This window comes from Amia ocellicauda, chromosome 12 (genome assembly GCF_036373705.1).
Source record: "Amia ocellicauda isolate fAmiCal2 chromosome 12, fAmiCal2.hap1, whole genome shotgun sequence".
NCBI lineage: Eukaryota > Metazoa > Chordata > Actinopteri > Amiiformes > Amiidae > Amia > Amia ocellicauda.
In genome coordinates, this window is record NC_089861.1 from 37412784 (window position 1) to 37436349 (window position 23566).

General features: G+C 39.5%; 1 protein-coding gene across 2 annotated transcripts; it reads right to left on the minus strand.

Annotated features, from left to right (window-relative positions):
* Window positions 1–4493: 4493 nt before the first annotated feature.
* On the minus strand, window positions 4494–22507 carry LOC136764154 (chemerin-like receptor 1). Of its 2 annotated transcripts, none has more exons than XM_066717962.1 (2): window positions 22390–22507; window positions 4494–5768 (listed from the first exon to the last, which is right to left on the minus strand). In XM_066717962.1, the coding sequence occupies exon 2, from the start codon at window positions 5765–5767 to the stop codon at window positions 4754–4756; it is 1014 nt and encodes a 337-aa protein (XP_066574059.1). In that variant the 5' UTR covers window position 5768; window positions 22390–22507; the 3' UTR covers window positions 4494–4753. The 2 variants fall into 2 exon arrangements, 1 of the variants encoding a protein (XP_066574059.1); XR_010821158.1 differs by lacking the exon at window positions 4494–5768 and adding an exon at window positions 9366–10079.
* Window positions 22508–23566: the final 1059 nt, after the last annotated feature.

A 23566-nucleotide genomic window follows, 5' to 3' on the forward strand; every position in this document is an offset into this window, starting at 1 on the left:
TGCTGCACTGTCTGTCACTGTCAGGATGGGGTTGTTCCATTGGTTGTAGAAACAACCCACAACCCACCGAGTGACCCAATGAGTGGCGAACTGCTTCGGGGGCGTGATGAAGATGAAGGATTTATGCGTGCGGGTCGAAGTAAGCAGATTTGATAAAGGAAAAGAGTTTCTCAACAGAGAAACCAAAATGTGGAGATATTTTACAGCTGTCAACACTTTCAAGTATGTTGATAAAGTTCAGGACTCAAGCTTACAACTGAGGATATCACACCAGTATTAAAATGAAGCCTATAGATGTTGACAAGAGAGTAGTAATATAGGGCACTCATTAAGGGGGGTTGCGGGGAATTCGACCTTTTGACCTTGAACTTGAGTTAAACTTGAGGGCCCCTTCCTAGGGGGTGTGTACTGTCACTGTATAATTATAATATTTATGGGCGGAGTTCACAGGGCACTGGAATTATAATATTTGGGGGTGGAGTTGACAGGGCACCGAAGGAATGTATAGGGTGGTGGGGGTCTTCAACTGTTTTTCAAACCCTCCAAAAGATTTGTATTTAAGCCAGACTGATTCTTTAGTAAAATAGCTATTTTTCCCTATGGGAGTGAAGCTCCAAAATAGTTCTATTTATACCCTCCAGATTCTTTAGTAACATAGATATTTTTCCCTATGCTAGTGAAGCACCAAAAGAGCTCTATTTAAGACCTCCCAATTATTTAGTAAAATAGCTATTTTTCCCTATGGGAGTGAAGCTCCAAAAGAGTTCTATTTATGCCCTCCAGATTCTTTAGTAACATAGATATTTTTACCTAAGCGAGAGCCGCAAGGCTGTCTCTTCAACAGGGCCAAAGGGGTTACCTCTTTCAAATGGACAAGTGTCGGTCTGGAGCTTTTTGAGCTAGAGGGGGTGGCAAGGACATGTCTACATCTTTTGTAACCTCGGATCGGTGAATAATTAGTATATTTGGGAGCGGAGTTGACAGGGCAGAAGAAGAAATACCATATCAGGTTAGAGTTTGGTTTGAAGAATGAGTATATTTGGGGGCGGAGTTGACAGGGCACTGAAGACAGGGGGGTCTGTTTACAATTTGAGAACCGGCTCTCATTTGAGGCGATGTGACAGGGCCCCTTTACAGCGGAATGTGGCGAGAGATAGCATTCTGTAGAAGTGGTGGGGGCTGTGGGTAGTTTAAGAGGCACAAGTCATTCACCCCAAACAGCTTGTATTAGGAGCATCTTGTTAAAATAATGTTAAACTAATAAGACATAACAACATATATAAAGAATGAAAAATAAATCAAGGTCCTAAGGGAGAAAAAATAAAAATAAATAGAAAGAAAGAAAGAAAGAAAGAAAGAAAGAAAGAAAGAAAGAAAGAAAGAAAGAAAAATAAATAAAATAAACTATTAAACAAGTAATTTCTTCACACAGAGCAACTTAGTAATAATGAGAAATGTCATTATATTGATTATATTGTTTATTTCTCTTTCCATTTATTTTAATTTCATCAAAATAAATGGAAAGAGAAATAAACAATATAATCAATATAATGTACTATTACACAATACAATATATTTCCAGAGTTACAGACAATATCAAACGCATTATTTAAAGAAAAAGTTAATGTAAAGCTTGAATAAATACAATGATCAAGTATATGTGTCTGTGTGTTTACATATATACTGAGTGAAGGCTGGAGATCACTGCCCCAGGTTTCTTTTCTTTTTCTTTTTCAGATCCTGATTTTCAGCCCTGCATCCACTTTGCACAGATTTGTGATAGATAGACTTTTACTTACAGAGCTAAAGAATGATAAGTCAGGCTAAATGGTCTAAACTTTAGAAAATCCTGAATATGCACAAAAGTAAAATAAATGTAATACAGAAAATGTAATTGGAACTTCCAGTAATCAACATAATATCAGTAAATACCACTCCTACCCAAGACTTATATTTTCCCGCATTGTAGAATATATCAAACATATTATTTAAAGAAAAAGTAAATGTAAAGATTGAATAAATACAAATATTATGTTTTAAATGTGTGCGTGTGTGTGTGTATTCACACCATGTGATGTAAATGAAATGAAACGTTACTAAGTTAACTTAAGAAATCCTTAGAAGAACCATAGAATATATATGTAATATAAGAAGCATAGAATATATATGTAGAAACTGTGAAATTTCAATAAAACTCAATAAAAGCAGTATTTGAAATAATATTATTTTTCCAGTCTTCAACTGTCCAATTTTGGTGAGCTTGTGCAAATTGTAGCCTCTTTTTCCTATTTGTAGTGGAGATGAGTGGTACCCGGTGGGGTCTTCTGCTGTTGTAGCCCATCCGCCTCAAGGTTGTACGTGTTGTGGCTTCACAAATGCTTTGCTGCATACCTCGGTTGTAACAAGTGGTTATTTCAGTCAAAGTTGCTCTTCTATCAGCTTGAATCAGTCGGCCCATTCTCCTCTGACCTCTAGCATGAACAAGGCATTTTCGCCCACGGGACTGCCGCATACTGGATGTTTTTCCCTTTTCACACCATTCTTTGTAAACCCTAGAAATGGTTGTGCGTGAAAATCCCAGTAACTGAGCAGATTGTGAAATACTCAGACCGGCCCGTCTGGCACCAACAACCATGCCACGCTCAAAGTTGCTTAAATCACCTTTCTTTCCCATTCAGACATTCAGTTTGGAGTTCAGATTGTCTTGACCAGGACCACACCCCTAAATGCATTGAAGCAACTGCCATGTGATTGGTTGGTTAGATAATTGCGTTAATGAGAAATTGAACAGGTGTTCCTAATAATCCTTTAGGTGAGTGTATGCAATAAGCCCACAAAGTATTTTGAATATAACGTACACACTATTTCTGTTTGTTATGTATGCTTTGTTACAACTGGAATTGACTTGGATATAGAAAATACATTTTATATTGCACTTATGTTGTAAGTCACCCTGGATAAAGGCGTCTGCCAAGAAATAATAATAATAATAATAATAATAATAATAATAATAATAATAATAATAATAATAAAGCATTTTCCAAATTTCAACATTTGTAGCGAAATAGTCAAATCTATCACATCAGTATGTCATGTATTTCAGTCCACTATGCATGTTTCAACACAATTGTACATTACTGAGATACAGACAATGAGTCTCATAAAGCAGTTTGCAAAACTAAACATTTGAAGTGAAATATATCTGGTGTCTCACATATCTGTACAATATCACCCCTGTTTCTGTTTACTGTGCATGATTAATAAAGACATGTTGAACTCTTTATTTGAAGGTTTGAAAAGGGTCTTTTTAAAGAATTGGAAAATCAGAAGTGTTTTTCACACTTGCATTACAAGAGTCACTTATTTGCAAAAATGGTTTAAAACCATAAAAGGAAGACTTCAAGTCAGACACCCAGATAAGAACTTCATACAATTTATACAGAATATAATTTAGAGATGTTACTGAATTACATTACTCAGACAGGGTAGAAGTGCCTGACTGCTGGATTTGTACAGGATTTCTGGTGATAAATTCTCAGTCGTTTAGGGGGTCTAGTTTTGTGTTGTTGATAGAACCGTACAGCTCCCTGCAAACCCCCCATGGTGCTGAGAGCAGGACGTGCTGCTTCTGAAGCCCCTCTACTGCCGGTGTGATTGTGTCAGGGCCTCATGACTCTTGTCTTGTGGAATGACTGTGTAAACTGTTTTGGTGAAGCAAATTCTTAATAAAACTTTCAAATATTCGACTGTGTCGGTTTGGTCTTTATAACTCACCCTGTTATTATGGTTATTTTTTTATGTATGTATTTATGTATGTATTTATTTATTTATTTATTTATCTATCGATTTTCTCTATTACTAGCCAATCTCTCTTTTTCTGTGCCTGATTCTTTTGTGTTAACCCTATCTCACTAAAGACCTGCTTGATTTACGCATGATCCGGTGTAACTCTAGTGTGACAGTGTCTCCCTGTGCTTATCTTTCGCTGTTGTCTCTAAGGTTACTGCTCCTTCTTGCCTCTGTCTGTATTCTGTTTATTTGTTAAAATACACCTACCATTAAAATCATAGACTGATCATTTCTTTGTCAGTGGGCAAACGTACAAAATCAGCAGGGGATCAAATACTTTTTTCCCCTCACTGTATATATGTTCCTTTAAAATTCCTATTATTTAAAAAAATATTTAGATTTGCTTTTTAAATGTGTTAAAATACAGTTGTCAAATAAGTTATTTAAGGTGATGGGGGTAGTAGCTGAAGCCTGTACTGTTCTTTTGGAGTTGTTGTCATTATTTAAAAAAATTGTAATATAAACTAAATAATATAAAATGCAGATGTGTCTTTCTGCTGTACCAGATATCAAGCTTTTTATTTTCGAGGAGAATTCAGTCAACATTCACAGCTTTACAAAAATGCTGGAATAGCATCTTATATTCACCTCTTCAACCTGATATGATATGAAGGTACACAGAAGCCATGTATTATGTCTGTATCCACTATTTTAATCATTTTAAAGAGGTAGATGCTAACATACAAACTTTTATATACTGTGGAGTTACTCCACCTACTCCATAAGTCTGCTGGGTTCAAATACTGTAAATCATGGAGTTATGGGATTTATTTTGTGTCAAATTAAGTCATGCAGAGGTCAGCTTCTAGATATCAAGATATCAAATGGTTCTTTGCTGCCCTTTAATTGTTACTCCTACATTTTACAAATAAAAGAATTCCACTGAATTCCCAATTCACATCCTTCATAATATGGCAACATCTAAACTGTTGCCAACAGAACTCTTTTCCCTCTTTGTCAGTCTTCCAGGGGTGGAAAAGTATGAATCCTCTGCCAGAGCTTTCCTGTAAACCCCTGATAGAGTCTGATTGAACTTCTTACTGATGTCAAGGCCCATGCAAAAGTAGAGGAGGGGGTTGATGCAGCTGTTGAAGTAGGCCAGACCCTTGAAGATGGGAAGGCCCACTTTAACAGCCATGGACTTCTTGTTGACCATCTTGGCCAGGAGGAAGATGTGGTACGGTGCCCAACAGAGGAAGAAGGCACAAACCAGGGCGACAATAACCTTCAGGGACTTGTTCTTCCTTGGCAATCGCATCTGCTTCAGCTTACAGGCAGCCAGACTGTAGCAAGTGGAGATGACCAAGAATGGGATGAAGAACCCACAGAGAAAGCGTAGGATATAGAGGGCCAATTTGGTTTGGCTACCATCGTTGCTTCCAGGGACATCCAAAGAACACTTGGTGAGGTTCCCATTTTCTGGATCCATGGAAGTATGGCGGAAGATGAAATAGGGCAGACTGAAGCCTGCGGCCAACCCCCAAATAGCTAGACTGGTTACCCTGGCTGTCCTTACAGTACGCCACTGGCGAATCCAGACCGGGTAGATGACGGAAATGCAGCGGTCAATACTGATTACAGCCAATAGGAAGACACTACAGAACATGTTGGCATACTTGAAAAAGCCATTGAATTTGCACAAAAAGTTCCCAAAGGGCCAGTAGCTGAAGAAGAGGTTCTTGATGAGGGAGATGACACGGGTGAAACAGAAGATCAGGTCTGCAAAAGCCAGGTTACAGAGCCACACATTGATGACTGTTCCCCTCATCCGGTAGCCCGTCACCCAAATGACAACTGTGTTTCCAAAGGTTCCAATAACAATAGTTAGGCTGTAGAGGACTATCAGCACTTTTTCCATAATGGCTTCAATATCCACTGTATTCTTCTGGGTCAAGTTAATTACAGCTGTGATGTTCATTCTGGAAAGCAAGATACAAGATACAAATCATTCCTAACTTGCACATTCCTCACATCTTTCCAAGACTTGCCTCATGTGTTTTATTTTATATTTTATTGTATGTTGTATCACTGAAGTTGCAATCTTTTTGCAAGTCATTTACACCAATTCAATGTTACATACTTTTCTGAATGTTTTTGCCAGTATACTATAATACTTACAACAAAAATAAACTACTTCTGGAAAGATACCCACAAAAGATATATTTTTGTATATACTCATATACTTATTCATTAAATCAAATATGAAATAATGAAAGGTTCCATTGTATCCAACATCTAAAAAATAATAGGACATTTGAATAAAATAATATGTTAACTATGCATTGAAAAGCATGAATGAGTCTTATGGCTGAAACTTCAAATATTCAGTTTTTACCTGAAAACATTTGACAAAGAACTGAAATCTGTTATAATATTGAAAGTAGAAACAATTCCAGCACTTTTAAGTTATTTTTATTTTTATATTTTTTTATCAAAGAGACTTTAACTTAATGGAACTGTACATCGAAATAAGTTTATCTTGTCAAAATATTGGATAATTGCATTACATTTTATTAAGAAGAACCAGTTGCTGTTGAAGCTGCAAACCATGGACTCAAACAACAGTGATGGAGAGCAGAACGATAGGTTGCGAATGCAACCCCGGTTATCTAAAAAAGGAAGCACTGCTCAAGGGGGAGGGGTTTCTGCGCACTTCCATAGGAACCCAGTCGAAACGTCACTCTATCAATGCTGCCATTGGCCCCTGTGCCTGTCACTCAAACAGGTCCCTTCCTGCTTCCTGTTTGTATAAAAGGAGACGTCTCCAAAGGCTCTTCCTCTGTTACTGGGAGCTAGGACTCCGCATGACCTTGCAACCCTTGGGCAGTGCTTCCTTTTTCAGATAACTGGGGTTGCATTTGCAACCTATTGATATCTTTCAAGTTGGAAGCACTGCCCAAGGGGGAGGGGTTACTGTATAACAAAACCATCTCACAAGGTAGGACGCAGTGAGCTGATAAGGGAGTCTGCCCCGAGGCGTACTGCTAGACACTACTAGTGCAGCTAGGAGCAATGTCGTAGATCTACTTGCACAATACATGGCATGGGGCAATCAGAGAAACTTGTGTGCCCTCCGCACATTAACGTGGCAGTGGACCCCTGATCCTGCAGGAGCAGGGCCACAGACCCACTGACAATTCTACATAATTCACAGCCGGCTAGTCAACTAGAGTAGTTAAGCTGAACACAACAGTATGGGTGTATACACACGATGGGTTTATGGACAGGGCATGTAACTCGCACACATGTTTGGCAGAGGTGATAGCCAGCAGAAACACAGTCTTAAGTGACACTAGCGTCAGCTCAGCTGAGTTCAGTGGCTCAAATGGGGCTTGGGAAAGTGCATCCAGCACTACATCAAGGCGCCATGTGGGCAGTGAAGGCGGCTAACACGACGTCCATCCATGAACTTGGAAAAATTGCGAGGAGCTAGTGACAGGCTGAAGGGAAGAATGGCAAACTCAAACCCGCCTGCACAGTGGGGATGTGAAAGTAGGCATCTTTCAGATCCACCGTGGTCGCCGGGCTTGATGGCCTGGGACATGGTGCGCAGGTTGAGCATCTTGAAGCGCAACAGCTTGAGGTGGTGGTTCAGGCACCTCAGATCCAAGATGAGGCGGAAACCGCCATCTTTCTTGGGCACTAGGAAGTATGGGGAATAAAATCCCTTGTGCTGCGCTGTCAAGGAGAGCGGCAATTTTGACGTGAAGCGCCGCACACTGCAACAGGTCACTCACTCGCGACCATACCACACCCTGGAAGGGAAACTGAAGGGAGTAGCCAACTGATATAATTTGGAGCACCCAGGAGTCCTGGGTGTGGAGTTGTCAATTGGATAGTTGGTGGGGGGTGTATGGGTGGGCCAAATGCTGCTGGAACGCCTCAGGGCTGCGGCTCAGGTGGTGGGGATGAGGGGTTGGGCCAGGCCTCCTCCTACAGCGAGCTGCCATGGGAAGCCGGGGGCCAGATCTGCAAGCCTGGGTGGGCACCTACTTGCCAGAAATGCATTGGCGGAGGTCAGCAGGAGGGTGGGGCTGTTGCCTGGGCTGCAATCGGGGGTCTCCCCGTCGTCGAGCTGCTGCAGGCTGCCTGCACTGCTGGACCTGGGGTGCAACGGGGTAAACTTGGGCCAGCTGAAGGGATTGCTCTCTCTCCTGATGGGTGCCCTCTCCATGGAGGGGCCAAGAGTTAAGACCAGCAAAATGGGAGCATCCATAAGGACCTGTCATGCCTGAAACAGCCAGAATGGCTGCCAAGGAGCGCCCAGTCACCCTTGCCCCGTGACGCATCACGGTGACCAGCAGATCAGCCGCTGCCTCTATTTCTGAGATAGGCTGGTGATGCGTTGGCTACATATGAGGGCTCAGCCAGCTGAGCCAAGTAAAGGGCCAGCAGGCTCTCCATGTTACAGAGGTGGGCTGCTTGGGCTCCTGCCTTGTAAGCCCTCTGGAGCAGGGTCTTGGGGCAGGCCAAGTTGCAAGGCTCTGTGGACAGCAGATGTAAGGAAACCAGCGTGGTGATGATGTAGTTCACCCACCTGGCATGGTGGCGGTTGCGGAGGTGCCCAGTGTGGGACCAGGGCTCCGGGCGCACTGTAGCGGGTCTGGAAGCCACGATCTGGTTATGCCCACTGTCGGTACCCAGACAGATGGGGCATAGGACCTCCCCACTCCAAGCGGGAAAGGTATTGTGGCCGCAAGTGGCAAAGTGGCGGGGGTGTGAGGAGGAAGGGAGTCTCTCCATCTTTGCCAAGCACACACTTGCGTGTACCAGAAAAGTGTGCAGTGGGGGCGCCGATCAGTGCTTGCACCAGGGGGCACACAACAACTGGGACGCCGCCGCGACAAGTGGAGCACCTATCGGGATTGGCCACTGTACGTGCGTCTACACCCAGCAATGCTAGTGGACACGGGGGCACTTGCTGCTGCCGGACAGAACACTGTGTATGCAGACAGGGGAGTGTGGGATACAAGTGCCGTGTAGGCTCGTAGGTTTAACCACACCATGTGTGCTGGGGTTTCCAGGGACACCGGGTGATGTGGAGTCCAGGGTGCTGAGGGTAGCAGTAGTTATTAGTTAATAATAACTAATAACACACACACACACACACACACAAGACAGGTACTGCAGCAATAAAACAGTGGTGAACGACACTATGAAGTGAAGCTAGCCAACCAAAATACAGTTTTTAATAAGGTGTATTGCAAACACACAGACATAGAGCATCTCACGTCTCGGGTCCACCGAAGAGGCAAAAGAGGAAGAGCCTGTGCAGATGTCACCTTTTATACAAACAGGAAGTGGGAAGGGACCTGTTTGAGTGATGGTCACAGGGGCCAATGGCAGCTTTGATAGAGTGACTTTTCGAACAGGTCCTTACATTAGTGTGCAAAAACCCCTTACCCTTGGGCAGTGCTTCCTCCTTGAAAGATAACTATTATACTAGATTAATATTGAACAGTGGCATTTAAAGTGAAGATATAAAGAGAAATCTGTGAAGGAGATGTATACACATATATCAATAAACTACAAGACTTTTCATATTTATTATACATAATATTATTATTATTTCTTGTCAGTGCAAAAATACAATTCAGTACAAGGCATCAAACATTACAAATTCAGATTTACATAATACAAAGCAATTCAAAGCAAAATACATTTTACAAATTCCAATTTACACAAGTGAATACAATAAATTAGGTCTTACATCCTAGATAGTAGGAGTGGAAGTGTGGACAAGATGTTGGGTCAGTCAAGGTCTATGGGATGGAGAGCAATGGGGAAATCAAAATTATACGAGTACAAGTAACGCAAGAAGCATGTTAAAATGTGCTATCCGACAGGAGAGTAAAGGACTAAAATTACAAGTATTGTCTGAAAAGATGTGTTTTGAGTAAGCGCTGGAAGGAGCGGTAGGTGAGGGTCAATGTCTTGAACTGAATGTGTGCCGGGTTCGGGAGCCAGTGGAGGGAGCGGAGCAGTGGAGTAGTGTGTGTGAATTGGGGAGAGAGAATATCAGACGAGCCGCAGAGTTCTGGATGAGCTGGAGTGGGCGGGTAGTAGATGCAGGCAGGCCGGCTAGGAGGGAGTTGCAGTAGTCCAGGTGGGAGAGGACCAGTGACTGGACGAGCAGCTGAGTCGGCATATGTTGCTCAGGAAGAATCTGCAGGTGCGTGTCAGCGTGGTGATGTGCTGGGTGTAGGAGAGCACAGGATCGAGGGTGACTCCTAGGTTTTTAGCGGAAGAAGAAGGAGAGAGTGTCGTTGATTCCAAGGGGATTGAGATGGAGAGATCAGCAGAAGGTGAGGAAGAGTGGGGGGAAAAACAGGACAAACAGGAAGAGATGAGAGAGGGGAGGGTCAGAGAGGGAAAAAACAGGAAGATCTGGGCATCATCTGCGTGGAAGTGGTAGGAGAAACCATGGGATGCAATGAGGGGGGCCCAGGGAGTGAGTATATATATGTGAAATAAATAATAATAATAATAATAATAATAATTATATATACACTCACCTAAAGGATTATTAGGAACACCATACTAATACTGTGTTTGACCCCCTTTCGCCTTCAGAACTGCCTTAATTCTACGTGGCATTGATTCAACAAGGTGCAGAAAGCATTCTTTAGAAATGTTGGCCCATATTGATAGGACAGCATCTTGCAGTTGATGGAGATTTGTGGGATGCACATCCAGGGCACGAAGCTCCCGTTCCACCACATCCCAAAGATGCTCTATTGGGTTGAGATCTGGTGACTGTGGGGGCCAGTTTAGTACAGTGAACTCATTGTCATGTTCAAGAAACCAATTTGAAATGATTCGACCTTTGTGACATGGTGCATTATCCTGCTGGAAGTAGCCATCAGAGGATGGGTACATGGTGGTCATAAAGGGATGGACATGGTCAGAAACAATGCTCAGGTAGGCCGTGGCATTTAAACGATGCCCAATTGGCACTAAGGGGCCTAAAGTGTGCCAAGAAAACATCCCCCACACCATTACACCACCACCACCAGCCTGCACAGTGGTAACAAGGCATGATGGATCCATGTTCTCATTCTGTTTACGCCAAATTCTGACTCTACCATCTGAATGTCTCAACAGAAATCGAGACTCATCAGACCAGGCAACATTTTTCCAGTCTTCAACTGTCCAATTTTGGTGAGCTTGTGCAAATTGTAGCCTCTTTTTCCTATTTGTAGTGGAGATGAGTGGTACCCGGTGGGGTCTTCTGCTGTTGTAGCCCATCCGCCTCAAGGTTGTACGTGTTGTGGCTTCACAAATGCTTTGCTGCATACCTCGGTTGTAACAAGTGGTTATTTCAGTCAAAGTTGCTCTTCTATCAGCTTGAATCAGTCGGCCCATTCTCCTCTGACCTCTAGCATGAACAAGGCATTTTCGCCCACGGGACTGCCGCATACTGGATGTTTTTCCCTTTTCACACCATTCTTTGTAAACCCTAGAAATGGTTGTGCGTGAAAATCCCAGTAACTGAGCAGATTGTGAAATACTCAGACCGGCCCATCTGGCACCAACAACCATGCCACGCTCAAAATTGCTTAAATCACCTTTCTTTCCCATTCAGACATTCAGTTTGGAGTTCAGGAGATTGTCTAGACCAGGACCACACCCCTAAATGCATTGAAGCAACTGTCATGTGATTGGTTGGTTAGATAATTGCATTAATGAGAAATTGAACAGGTGTTCCTAATAATCCTTTAGGTGAGTGTATATTATTGTAATTTTTTTTTTTTTTGTAGATTTGCACCTGCTATAGCTCTCATCTGTCTATCCTCTGATTAGCTTTCCTTTGGCATTAAATCTTGATCACTTTGCAAACCCAGGTGTCTGGATCAATGTGTTGATCTGTTTGATCTGTTTCTATTACAGTATAGGGCACTGTAATGTTGAAAAGCGTGTTTTCTGTATTGATGTACGCATCTGTAAGACCAAGCCATTTCAAAGCGTTTTCATGTTGCTAGGCTATGTTTCAGTTTTATGCTATTTTTATAACTGGTTATTTATGTTTTATAATTGTATATGTCTGCTAAGACATATGCATACCGATTTATACACCAGTTTACACAATCCATTGTGCAAAGTTTATTTTATTATTATTTTTCTTGTTTATGTATATGCTCTCGTTTTGATACACAATTGAAGAATCACAGGTGATATACACCGATCAGCCATAACATTATGACCACCTGCCTAATATTGTGTAGGTCCCAAAACAGCCCTGACCCATCGAGGCATGGACTCCACTAGACCTCTGAAGGTGTGCTGTGGTATCTGGTATCAAAACGTTAGCAGTAGATCCTTTAAGTCCTGTAAGTTGCGAGGTGGGGCCTCCATGGATCAGACTTGTTTGTCCAGCACATCCCACAGATGCTCAATTGGATTGAGATCTGGGGAATTTGGAGGCCAAGTCAACACCTTGAACTCATGATGCATCAGACCAGGCCACCTTCTTCCATTGCTCCGTGGTCCAGTTCTGATGCTCACGTGCCCATTGTAGGCATTTTTGGCAGTAGACAGGGGTCAGCATTGGCACCCTGTGATGCACTGTGTGTTCTGACACCTTTCTATCAGAACCAGCATTAACTTTTTCAGCAATTTGAGCTACAGTAGCTCGTCTGTTGGATCGGACCACACGGGCCAGCCTTCACTCCCCACATGCATCAATGAGCCTTGGCCGCCCATGACCCTGTTGCCGGTTCACTGCTTTTCCTTCCTTGGACCACTTTTGATAGGTACTGACCACTGCAGACCGGGAACACTCCACAAGAGCTGCAGTTTTGGAGATGCTCTGACCCAGTCATCTAGCCATCACGATTTAGCCCTTGTCAAAATTGCTCAGATCCTTACACTTGCCCATTTTTCCTGCTTCTAATACATCAACTTTGAGGACAAAATGTTCACTTGCTGCCTAATATATCCCACCCATTGACAGGTGCCATGATAACGAGATTATCAGTGCTATTCACTTCACCTGTCAGTGGTGTTATGGCTGATCGGTGTAGCTCGTCTGTCAGACAGACCTGTTATTGTCGATTTCCTGGCTGGCAATGTTAACATAATTGTTCGATTTTTGTCAAAAAGGTTATTAATTTGGAGACAAGTGTGTGAAGAAAAATAAGAAATAAAATCTAAAAATCTAACTGAATCGCAAATTTGTGGAATTGTTACACCCTATTAGTGGGCAAACATTTGAAGAGCTTCTTGGCAAAATGTGATTAAAGCCAATTCCACACATAATGCAAGGTATTGCTATGGATATACTCCTAGAGGGTACCTTTTTCACATAGTAATCACAGTTTAATCTAAAACAAATTAGATGTGTTGTATTCTATGTCTTGTAATCCCAATGCTAAAAACTTGTATTTATTTTTTCAAAACGCAACATTTTGACATTCCTGATTTATGTCAAAGGGCAATATATCAATTTTAGCCAATCAGTATCACACTTGTTTTCAAAATAGAACTGATCTCTGAAACGGTGGACATTCACACAATCACAATGAATACATCATTCAGCAATGCTGATGAAATATCAGACAATATCACAAATTACAAACCCGTACTTAATAGCAATTTGCTTTTTGGAAAGAGATGTTTCTGTAAAATACCACCTCCTGTCCTGACCAGTGATGTCCCCCACAATAAAATAACAATAATATTATATCAACATTTGTTAGTGTTCTAGGTAAGTTAGCATTGTGATTTTATTTGTATTTATGTATTTAAATATCAACAACAGCCATTTAGAAATAATAGTAATACATTATTTATTTATATTCTCAATTATGGCCAGAGTGCACATATATGTAACAATAAAGTAACGGTTCTATTGATTTATAAGTTTGTATTATTATTATTATTATTATTATTATTATTATTATTATTATTATTATTATTATCATTATTATTTCTAAATGGCTGTTGCTGATATTTAAATAACTAAATACATATTCAGATGGGTGACACATTTAAAGAAAAACCTGAATAAATGAGTGGAGGAACATAACGAATGCAGATGCCTCCAAACAGGTGTACTGCATGATACAGTTAAGCAATTAACATCCTCTCATGCTCTGTGGCATGTATAAACATGCTGAGCAGGCCCAGTTGACCTCGATTTTGGATCAAGATGGCAAGAGGAAAGGATCTAAGTGACTTTGAAAGAGGGGTCATTAAGGCAGGAGCTTCGGTCACAAAGACTACTCAACTGGCTAGTATTCTTAACAAGTGGGAGAGTGCATGTGCAGCAACACCAAGAGAATGGTACAGGCCTGACTGCTTGGCCTGTACAGTGAGGGAGTCTGGAGGCTCTGTTATTCTGTGGGGGGGCATTTTCCTTGGATGGTTTGGGTCCACTTGTCCCCTTAGAGGGAAGTGTCACTGCAAATCATGACAGAGTTATTCTGAGTGATCACCTTTATCCTATGGCAGTGGTTTTCAAACCGCTCCTGGAGTACCCCTTGCCCTGCTGGTTTTTATTCCAACCAAGGTTTTAATTCCTTAATTGAATCCTCCAAGGCACAAAGTGGTTGTAGCAAGAGAAATCTTGCCGAATCACCCTTAAGAGACCAACCACCATTTTGAATTATATACAAAGTCACTTGTCAAGGCAAATCACATGACCTGTAGGAATAGTCACATGGCTTATAGGAATACAATGAAGTAGCTTCACAATCCACTAGGTGGTGCTGAAAACAACAAATATAAAATCACTGAATGTGTGACATGACAGTCCCCCCTGCTCGATAAGAATATTGATGCATTACCGTCACCAGTCGACAACTCCGCTCCTCCCCACCACTCGACAAATATACAACCACCAGCCACCCACTCCGCAGAGGTCTCGAAATGCATGAGGATATGGTTGTTTCTTCTATAATTGTGAAAGTTTTTCCAACAATAAACCCTGCATTACAAGAGTCTTTAAAACCACACTTAATCAGAAGAAAATATAATTTTCCTCTGGATACAGGACAGAGATTAAATGTATTTAGAATAGACTTAATTAAGAGATAAAACAGGGTAAAAGAGCCTACAAGGACATGGTGGAGAAGTTATTCCAGGAAGGCAAAGTCAGAGATACCTGGCGTGGATATTGACAGGCCTCTCAAACAACTCATCTCTAACTTTCTCAGGAGCAGAGGAATGTATGGACTTTACAGCTTCTACTGCAGATTTGACCAGCATAACTTCACACAGGAGAGGAGAGGGAAGAACTGCCAATATGAAACTACAACCTCAGGATATGGAACATAAGAAAGTTTACAAATGAGAGGAGGCCATTCGACGCATTGTGCTCGTTTGGTGTCCTTTAATAACCCATTAATAAGTGATTCAAGGATCCTATCCAGTCTGTTATTGAATGTTCTTAAAATGTCAGCTTCAATCACATTGCTGGGGAGTTTGTTCCAGATTGTGACAACTCTCTGTGTGAAGAAGTGTCTCCTGTTTTCTGTCTTGAATGCCTTGAAGCCCAATTTCCATTTGTGTCCCCGAGTCAGTGTGTCCCTGCTGATCTGGAAATGCTCCTCTGGTTTGATGTGTTAAATGCCTTTAATGATTTTGAAGACTTTAATCAAGTCCCCAAGTATTCTTCTCTGTTCAGGGTGAAAATGTTCAGTTCCCTCAGTCTCTCAGTAGGACATTCCCTTCAAACCTGGAATAAGTCTGGTTGCTCTCCTCTGAACTGCCTCTAGAGCAGCGATATCTTTCTTGAAGTGTGGTGCCCAGAACTGTCCACAGTATTCTAGACTTTTGACAATGTACCCTAGCATTTTGTTTGCCTTTTTTATTGATTCCTCACATTGTTTATATGGGGAAAGCGATGAGTCCACATAAACGACCTAGGTCTTTTTCATGCATTACTTCTTCCAGTTCTATTCCTCCCATAGTGTAATTATAGTGGACATTTTTGTTACCTGCATGTACTACCTTGCACTTGTCCACATTGAATTTCATCTGCTAGGTGTCGGCCCACAACTGAATATAATCAGTCCCTTTGAATAGCCTGAGCTGCTGAGATTGTATTGGTCACCTGTCTATCGCACTCCATACAATAGCTAGCAATTGTATTCACTTTGCGATATAAGGACAAACAAAAAATTTGGGAAAACTTATCAGACATATCTTTCAGGCTAGTTAGGTGGTACCCACAAAACTAGACAGGTGCATCTTTTTGGACAAAAAGCACTTTTGTTAATCCAAAATGTAAAGCAAGATTGTGTAAAACAACCACTTGGCAAAAGACTACTGGATGTGCTGAGCCATCTGGGACAGTTAGCAAACTTGTCAAATTTGCAGATGATACTAAAATAGAGTCCAGATCATTAATATAGATTAGAATAAGCAAAGGCCCTAGTCATACCTGTCAACACTCCCATTTTGCCAGATCTTGTATGAAACGCATCCTACTCACACAATCGACACATCATACAAATTTCAACCCATTTGTGACCTCAATCTGGCAACCTACAACCCAGTTGCACTGTTGATATCTGCGCAGGTAGTAGAGGCAAGTTGAATCAAGCATCACTGGTAAACGGGAGGAGTAGACTCAGGTGGTGGTCCGGCGAAAAAAACAAAATATACATGTAAATTTAACAACAGCTGGACGGAAGAATTTAATTTCATATCTCAAAGCCATATCAACAATGCCCATGCCTTTTGCAAAGTGTGTCGCACTGATTTTAATATCGGACAATATGTGAAAAATGACATTACCCAGCACATTAAATCACAACGGCACAATCGCACAGCGGAGGCACAGACGGGCACACCGGCCATTCCGACCTTCATCACTAAGGGACGGACAGACGGAGCCCAATCCCCCATCGGCTCAGAGGTCTTCTGGTACCCAAATGTTGACAGGTATGGCCCTAGTACTGATCCCTGTGGAACTCCACTAACAACCTCAATCCAGTTAGAAGCAACTGCTCTTATCGATATTCTCTGTCTCCTATACATCAACCAGTTCATAATCCATTTACTCATTTTCAGTAAAAATTACGCACACACTACATTCACATCTCTGTGACCACTGACTAGGTGCTAGTTTCACACTCATTTTCAGTAAACAATTATGACCATGCTGCACAACAGAATTCACTGCTGGATTTATGGCTTCCAAAAATACCACACTAGAAATGATCATGGTCTAGGCCTAATACAAACTGACCCACCTGCTGATTACAAACTACCAATTACACTTTTTGTTTGCTCATTTATTTATTAATGTATGTATTATAGGCTATGTATTACATATATATATATATATATATATATATATATATATATATATATATATATATATATATATATATATTGGATTGTTATTTGTGTAAACAGGTGTCTCACTTGTCCATGGAGCATTGCAGCCCATAATTAATTAAGAATGATTAATTATATGATGATGACCCTTCAAGGCCTCTAAACCAGTTGTTCCCAACCCTGGTCCCAGTGGCCTGTGTCTGCTGGTTTGAAATAAGACCATTGTTACCTGAATTATGGTTCAATTAAGAGCTCAGTTGGAATGGAAGCCACAAGACACAGGGGTCTATTTATTCCTCCATGTAAAAGTAATTATGGTCACTGTTCAAGGAGTGAATACACAGCCTTCAGAATACTACAAGCTTCCTTCCTGGAGTTGCTATATGTGGTATAGGGTTTATTTGTGTGTGTGGGGGCGGGGAGGAGTTTGAATGTTTTTTACCTTATGTACACATGTGCTTGTATTCCATTCTTTAAAACAAATATTATCTTGTGCTACCTGGCTTTTTACATGGTAAATACAAGACACTAAGTTTGTATGTGGGTGGTGATACAGACTCAGGGACCCTGACAGCTGTATCAGTACAGTTGTTAGGGTATTATCAGATGTTATTTTCTTGAGCAAGAGTCTGGCACTAATTGTTTTGTTTTGAGCACAACTGCAAATGACTGTCTTAAAATATAGAACACTGACAATATTTAGAATGCTAGGGTTTTGTGTAATGGAAATGGAATATCAGCCTCAGTTAAACACACAGGTGATTCAGTGATGGTGAGAACAAATATTGGTAGAACCAGTCTATTCCAACTGAGTCCACTGATCACACTAGCCACTCTTGTCAAAAAAGGCATAACACATAAGATTAAAATACTAGCCATAATTAATAGTTTGACTTTAATTTGGTAGGCATTTACAATGATTTAATAAAACAGACCCAACTGAAACAAAATACTTTAATAAAGAACAATTAAGCTAGTCATCTAGTCAAAGAGACATTAGAAATGCACAGATCTTAATGCAAAGAGAATTCATGCACTTAATATCACTGACATACAGTGACTCTCAAAAGTATTAAACCGCCTTGGACTTTTTTCACATATCATTGTGTTACATGCAATCATGAATGGATTTAATCAGGATTTTTTGCCACTGATCAACACAGACAATGTCCATAATGTCAAAGTGAAAAATATAATCTGCAAATTGTTCCAAAATAATTACAAATACAAAACAGAAAATAATTGAATGCATAAGTAATCACCCCCTTCAGTCAATATTTGGTAGAGGAACCTTGGTCAGCAATTCCAGCCATTAGTCTATGTGGGTATGTCTCTACTAGCTTTACACATCTGGACACAGCAATTTGTGCCCATTCTTCTTAGCAAATATCAAGTTGGATGGGGATCTTTGGTGAACAGCAATTTTAAACTCTTAAATTGGTCCTTTTGAAGAACCTTATTCCAGATTTGATTTTAATGTTCCTTCGTCTTCATGATGTCTTTTTTGTTAGGAATTGTACTAACCAACTGTGGGACCTCCCAGAGACAGGTGTATTTAACCTGAAAACATGTGACAAAACCTGAATTGCGATGAGGTGGACTCCATTCAACTAATTATGTGACTTCTAAAGACAATTGGTTTCATTACAGCTCAATCAGGTGTGTCATAGCAAAGGGGGTGATTACTTAGGCATTCAGTTATTTTCTGTTTTCTATTTGTAATACATTTAGAACAATTTGCAGATTGTATTTTTCACTTTGACATTATGGACATTTTTTGTGTTGATCAGTGGCAAAAGCTGATTAAATCAATTCTGATTTCATGTTGTAACACAATGAAATGTGGAAAAGTTCAAGGGAGGTGAATACTTTTGAGAGTCACTGTCCATTTGATAAATAGATAATTTAAATATTAAGATAATTTTTTTTAATGATTTGACAAAAATGTGTTCATTGTTTTAAATAGCTACTCTATTTAATGATGACTCGTTTGTTTCTTCTTCTGCAAGGACTCAAGGTGGCAGACTATTTATGAGGGAATAGAAAATAAATTCCATAACTTTTGAAAGGATATATCTTCCTGCCTTTTCCAGTAAAGACAACAAAGAGGGCAACAATCCTAAAATGTTGATTTTAGAAGCTAAATGTAAACTAAATAAGCAATAGTCCTCAGTTCAAAATAAACTTACAAATCTAACATGAATCATTTAGAGCAAAGTCTTTTGACCCACAAATCACAAAAAACAAGAAGCAGAAGGACTGAACAAGATACATTAAGAAGAGAAAACAAGTTAAATGAGTTGTGAATTTATACTCGGTACATTTCAAAGCAGGTGTGCCTGTGTAGTCAGATATATCTTGGTGTTTCTTCTTAAAATAGCTGGAGTATTGTACATGTAGCAAGAGGACTTAGTGAGTCATGTTGGTTTTCCCACATACGGAACACATATAAATGGTAATAATGACAGGCCTTTGTAAAGGAAGATTCTTAATCAAAGCCATATTAAGAAATATAATAGGAATTGTAGTAACAGCTGTGGATGTAGAGTCCTGGGAATAAGCTAGGTTTCTAATTTAGCACACACTGCTGGAAAGTCATACTGTATGTGACTGTGTGACTGTGTGATTCAGCAGGCTGAACTTATAAGGAGAGTATCTTAGATTCCAGTAATGCCCTTTAACCCATTCAGTACATTCCAACAATAATCTAAATTGTGTTCATGCTAATATATTACTGACTGCACTGGAAGGCATATTAGTTGTTGTTTTTTTATCTTTGTGATTGCAATGCAATACAAGTTTTCCTTTCAATCCTTCAAAGAGAAAATACTTGCTACATAAACTATATGGCATCTTTTATCCAAAAACATAATAGGGATGTACTGCATTTTTCATGACTATAGTAGAAGGCTTTGTTTAACTCTGTGTGAGATTACACAGTCAATTGCAACTAAATTGGCAAATTATGGGACAATTAGTATACTGCGTTAGACTTTCTAATATTTTAAGTATTCACTTGTGTTGTTACTGTTGTGGGGGGGCATTTGTGCTTAGCTGGTAGTGGGTTAAACTTTCCCACTATAGATTTTGGAGTGCTACCAACTATTTGCAACATAGGTCAAAAAACTGCAAGCAAAACTCAGATTGATTAATATACTATGGAAGTTGGCATTTCCACTGAAAATATACTTGGTGAACCAGAAATGTCTGGACACCGGGGCCTAAGTTTGTCTGAATAAAATAAAACCTGCCATTGGTTGAGTCACACAAGGAACCCTGATTTTGTTTTCCTTTGATTAATCTCTGTGGTTTGCAGGCCCCCTGACACAGGTTATAGGAGGTACAGGAAATGTGGTTTTGAAAAACTTTATGGAAGAATTGGAGAAAATGATTCAGAATTAATTTATAGGTCGCAACACAAGACAACATGAATACTATAATACTATAACAATGGTTTGAGGTGGAAAAAAATGTGTTTGCACAGTGCTTTGTGAAACTGCATTTTACAGAACAACACTTGCATATGGTTTTAATACCACAATGCAAAGAATATCAGCACTGAACCTGGTGAGCTTGTATAAACAAGTATTTGCAGTTATATGGATTATCTGCACGTTTACTATCTTGCAAATATTAAGAGGTTGTTGAATCTCTGATTTGAGATTTATACAGATAAGCAGTATTCACTTTCACTCAACTTAATTTTATATAAATATCCCATCTTTATTAAGGATTCAATTTGTATGATTGTTTAGTGGACATCTTGTCTATTATTTATAAAATGACAAATTATATTGGAAATTATATTGTTTGGTTGTTCTTATTTTTGATTATTTTCTATTGCAGAGTACAGTTTAGGAAGAAACATTAGAAAAGAGAAAGATGAGGGAGAGATAGAATGGGAGAGAAAAACAATAGCTGAAAGAGGAAGAAAATGTAAATAAGGAGTGCAGTTCCTATATATGAGAGTAATACATAATGAATGATCAGATTCATGACTTTTGCAATTCAAATACCCCAAAATTAGATCCTAAACAAGGTACTGTTAGTTTATGCTAAACAGTTTTGCCAAAAACAAACTTCTGCCCCCCAGGCAATCTCTGTGTCACCCCTTTGACTCCCTGCTTTCAGAATCCTGGAGTCACCACTGAATCTGTTTTTATGTAATCACAATGGTTATGATTTTCAATAGTTTTTACAGCTTTAATTCAAATCAAGTAAAATAAAAACCAAAGTCAATTTGTATTAACAATGGTTTCTCTTCTGTTTTTTGCATTATAATGTACTCTCAATCTCAGGGGACCGCCAGACCAGATTTAAACTATTATAACAGAGCAAAGAGCAGTATATGTTTTTATACACTGTTTCTAAGTACTAACAGTAGGAAGTAATATCTTTTCCAGTCAAGGGGGAAATTGTTCAGAGCAAACACAGAAAGCAGACCGAAACTTAAATTAAAACATATATTATTATTTATCAGATGTCTTTATCCAGATCACTAACATGTTCGACACATACACAACATATTATAAGGGTATTCAAATTATGTTCAGAACATGGGCATTGACACATTAAATGATACTAACTAGTACTTGACAAGAAATCATGTCTTACGTGACTGAGGACTAAATATAATATATAATATAACTTTTTTTTAAGTACTGTAACTTAAGAGTCACTTATTATGTGACATGATTAATAATAAACACAATCAAAATCATATTTGTTAACAGTTTTAAATCACAAATATTATTTTAAATATCACCACAAAATCCATGAATAACATTATTATAAAAATACATTAACCTCTCTGCAGAAATTAAAACATGTGTTTTTGCTTTGTGGATAAGGCAAACCTCTGTAAAGACTATCCCCAACTATCACCAATCAGATACATTACACTTTTATTATTAAAAATAGGTGCATTGACATACTCAACCTTCTCAACTGAAATAAAACCACTTGGACTGATTTCTGTCAAAATATTTCTTTGTCATAATGAAAACGTTCCCTAATCAAACATTCATGGTGACATCCTTTCTAATTGTTCTAATTTAGTAATTCATGTTCACATAGTTTCATTAATCCTGATTAGCACTGGTCTTGAACTACCCTACTTAATACAACACTGTATAGTTCAAGACTAAAGCTAATCTGGGTCTGTGAAACCAAACTTTTGATATATACCTGACTGAATCGTTAAAAAAGAGAAAATTATGCACTTTAAAGATAATGCTGTCTCTTTTCACTTACCTGTGTCTCTCAAAGGTATCAGATTCACGTGTATGAGAATACTCTCTTCACACTATAATGATTAACAGTATTCTATTGACTATGAGTATATAAAGGAACAATCCTGAGTTTCTCTGTGAATAAGGCTTAACTCCACCCAGTGCACTACAAATGCATATAACCATTGACTGCTGCTGAGAATAGGCTCCCCCCTTTCTTTTCAGATACTACATATGTCTCATCTCTCTGCCCTATTTCAGTAGGGAATTGTGCAATGTTAATCAGGAAACCACTACTGACAAATTTCTTGTTTGGTTATGTTTGGGGATGCTTATGATGTAACAAAGACCAAAAGACAAACAAATAAACCAATGCTTAGCAATGATCTAGTCTGTGTGAAACTGGTGCACACTTGTAAACAAATTTAAAAGAACAATGAGATGCATCTGTTACAGCCAGCACACACATGTACACACACAGAAACACATACACACACACACACACACACTAACCATCTACACTACCGTATCTTTTCAGATTATATCAATAGGATTCAATTTCTAAATATATGTATGTTGTACAAGAGATGTTTTAGACATTTGTGTGATTTTCAAAGGGGAAAACATAACTTGAAATGCAAAAATATTATGGTCACTTTATCAAACTCCTTTCAAAGGGTTAATTAAAAATGTATCATGTGTCCATTTTCAGAGTTCTAAATAAATTGACAAAATATCTGTCTAACCAACTTCTTGTATGCCCCTTTTGAAAAGGATGATGTAATTGGTTAAGAATCCTCTCCCACTTTCATTTATTTCAATATATATCTCCCATTTGCCATCACATCCCATTTGCTGGAATGTTCCAACTGTTAAGATAAGTACAGCAGCATCAGCCCCCTCTAGAGTAAAATACAGAAGTGTGCATTAGAACATAAGAACATAAGAAGAACATAAGAAAGTTTACAAACGAGAGGAGGCCATTGTGCTCGTTTGGTGTCTATTAATATCTAAGTGATCCAAGGATCCTATCCAGTCTGTTTTTAAATGTTCCCGAACTTTCAACTTCTGCTTCCCCACATTGTTTGGATGGAGAAAGTGAGGAGTCCACATAGACTCCTAGGTCTTTCTCATGCATTACTTCATCTAGATCTGTACCTCCCATAGTGTAATTATAGTGGACATTTTTGTTACCTGCA

Bases quoted from the DNA above. Each gene is read 5' to 3' on its own strand.
- LOC136764154 (XM_066717962.1), bottom strand. From the start codon at position 5,767: ATGAACATCACAGCTGTAATTAACTTGACCCAGAAGAATACAGTGGAT.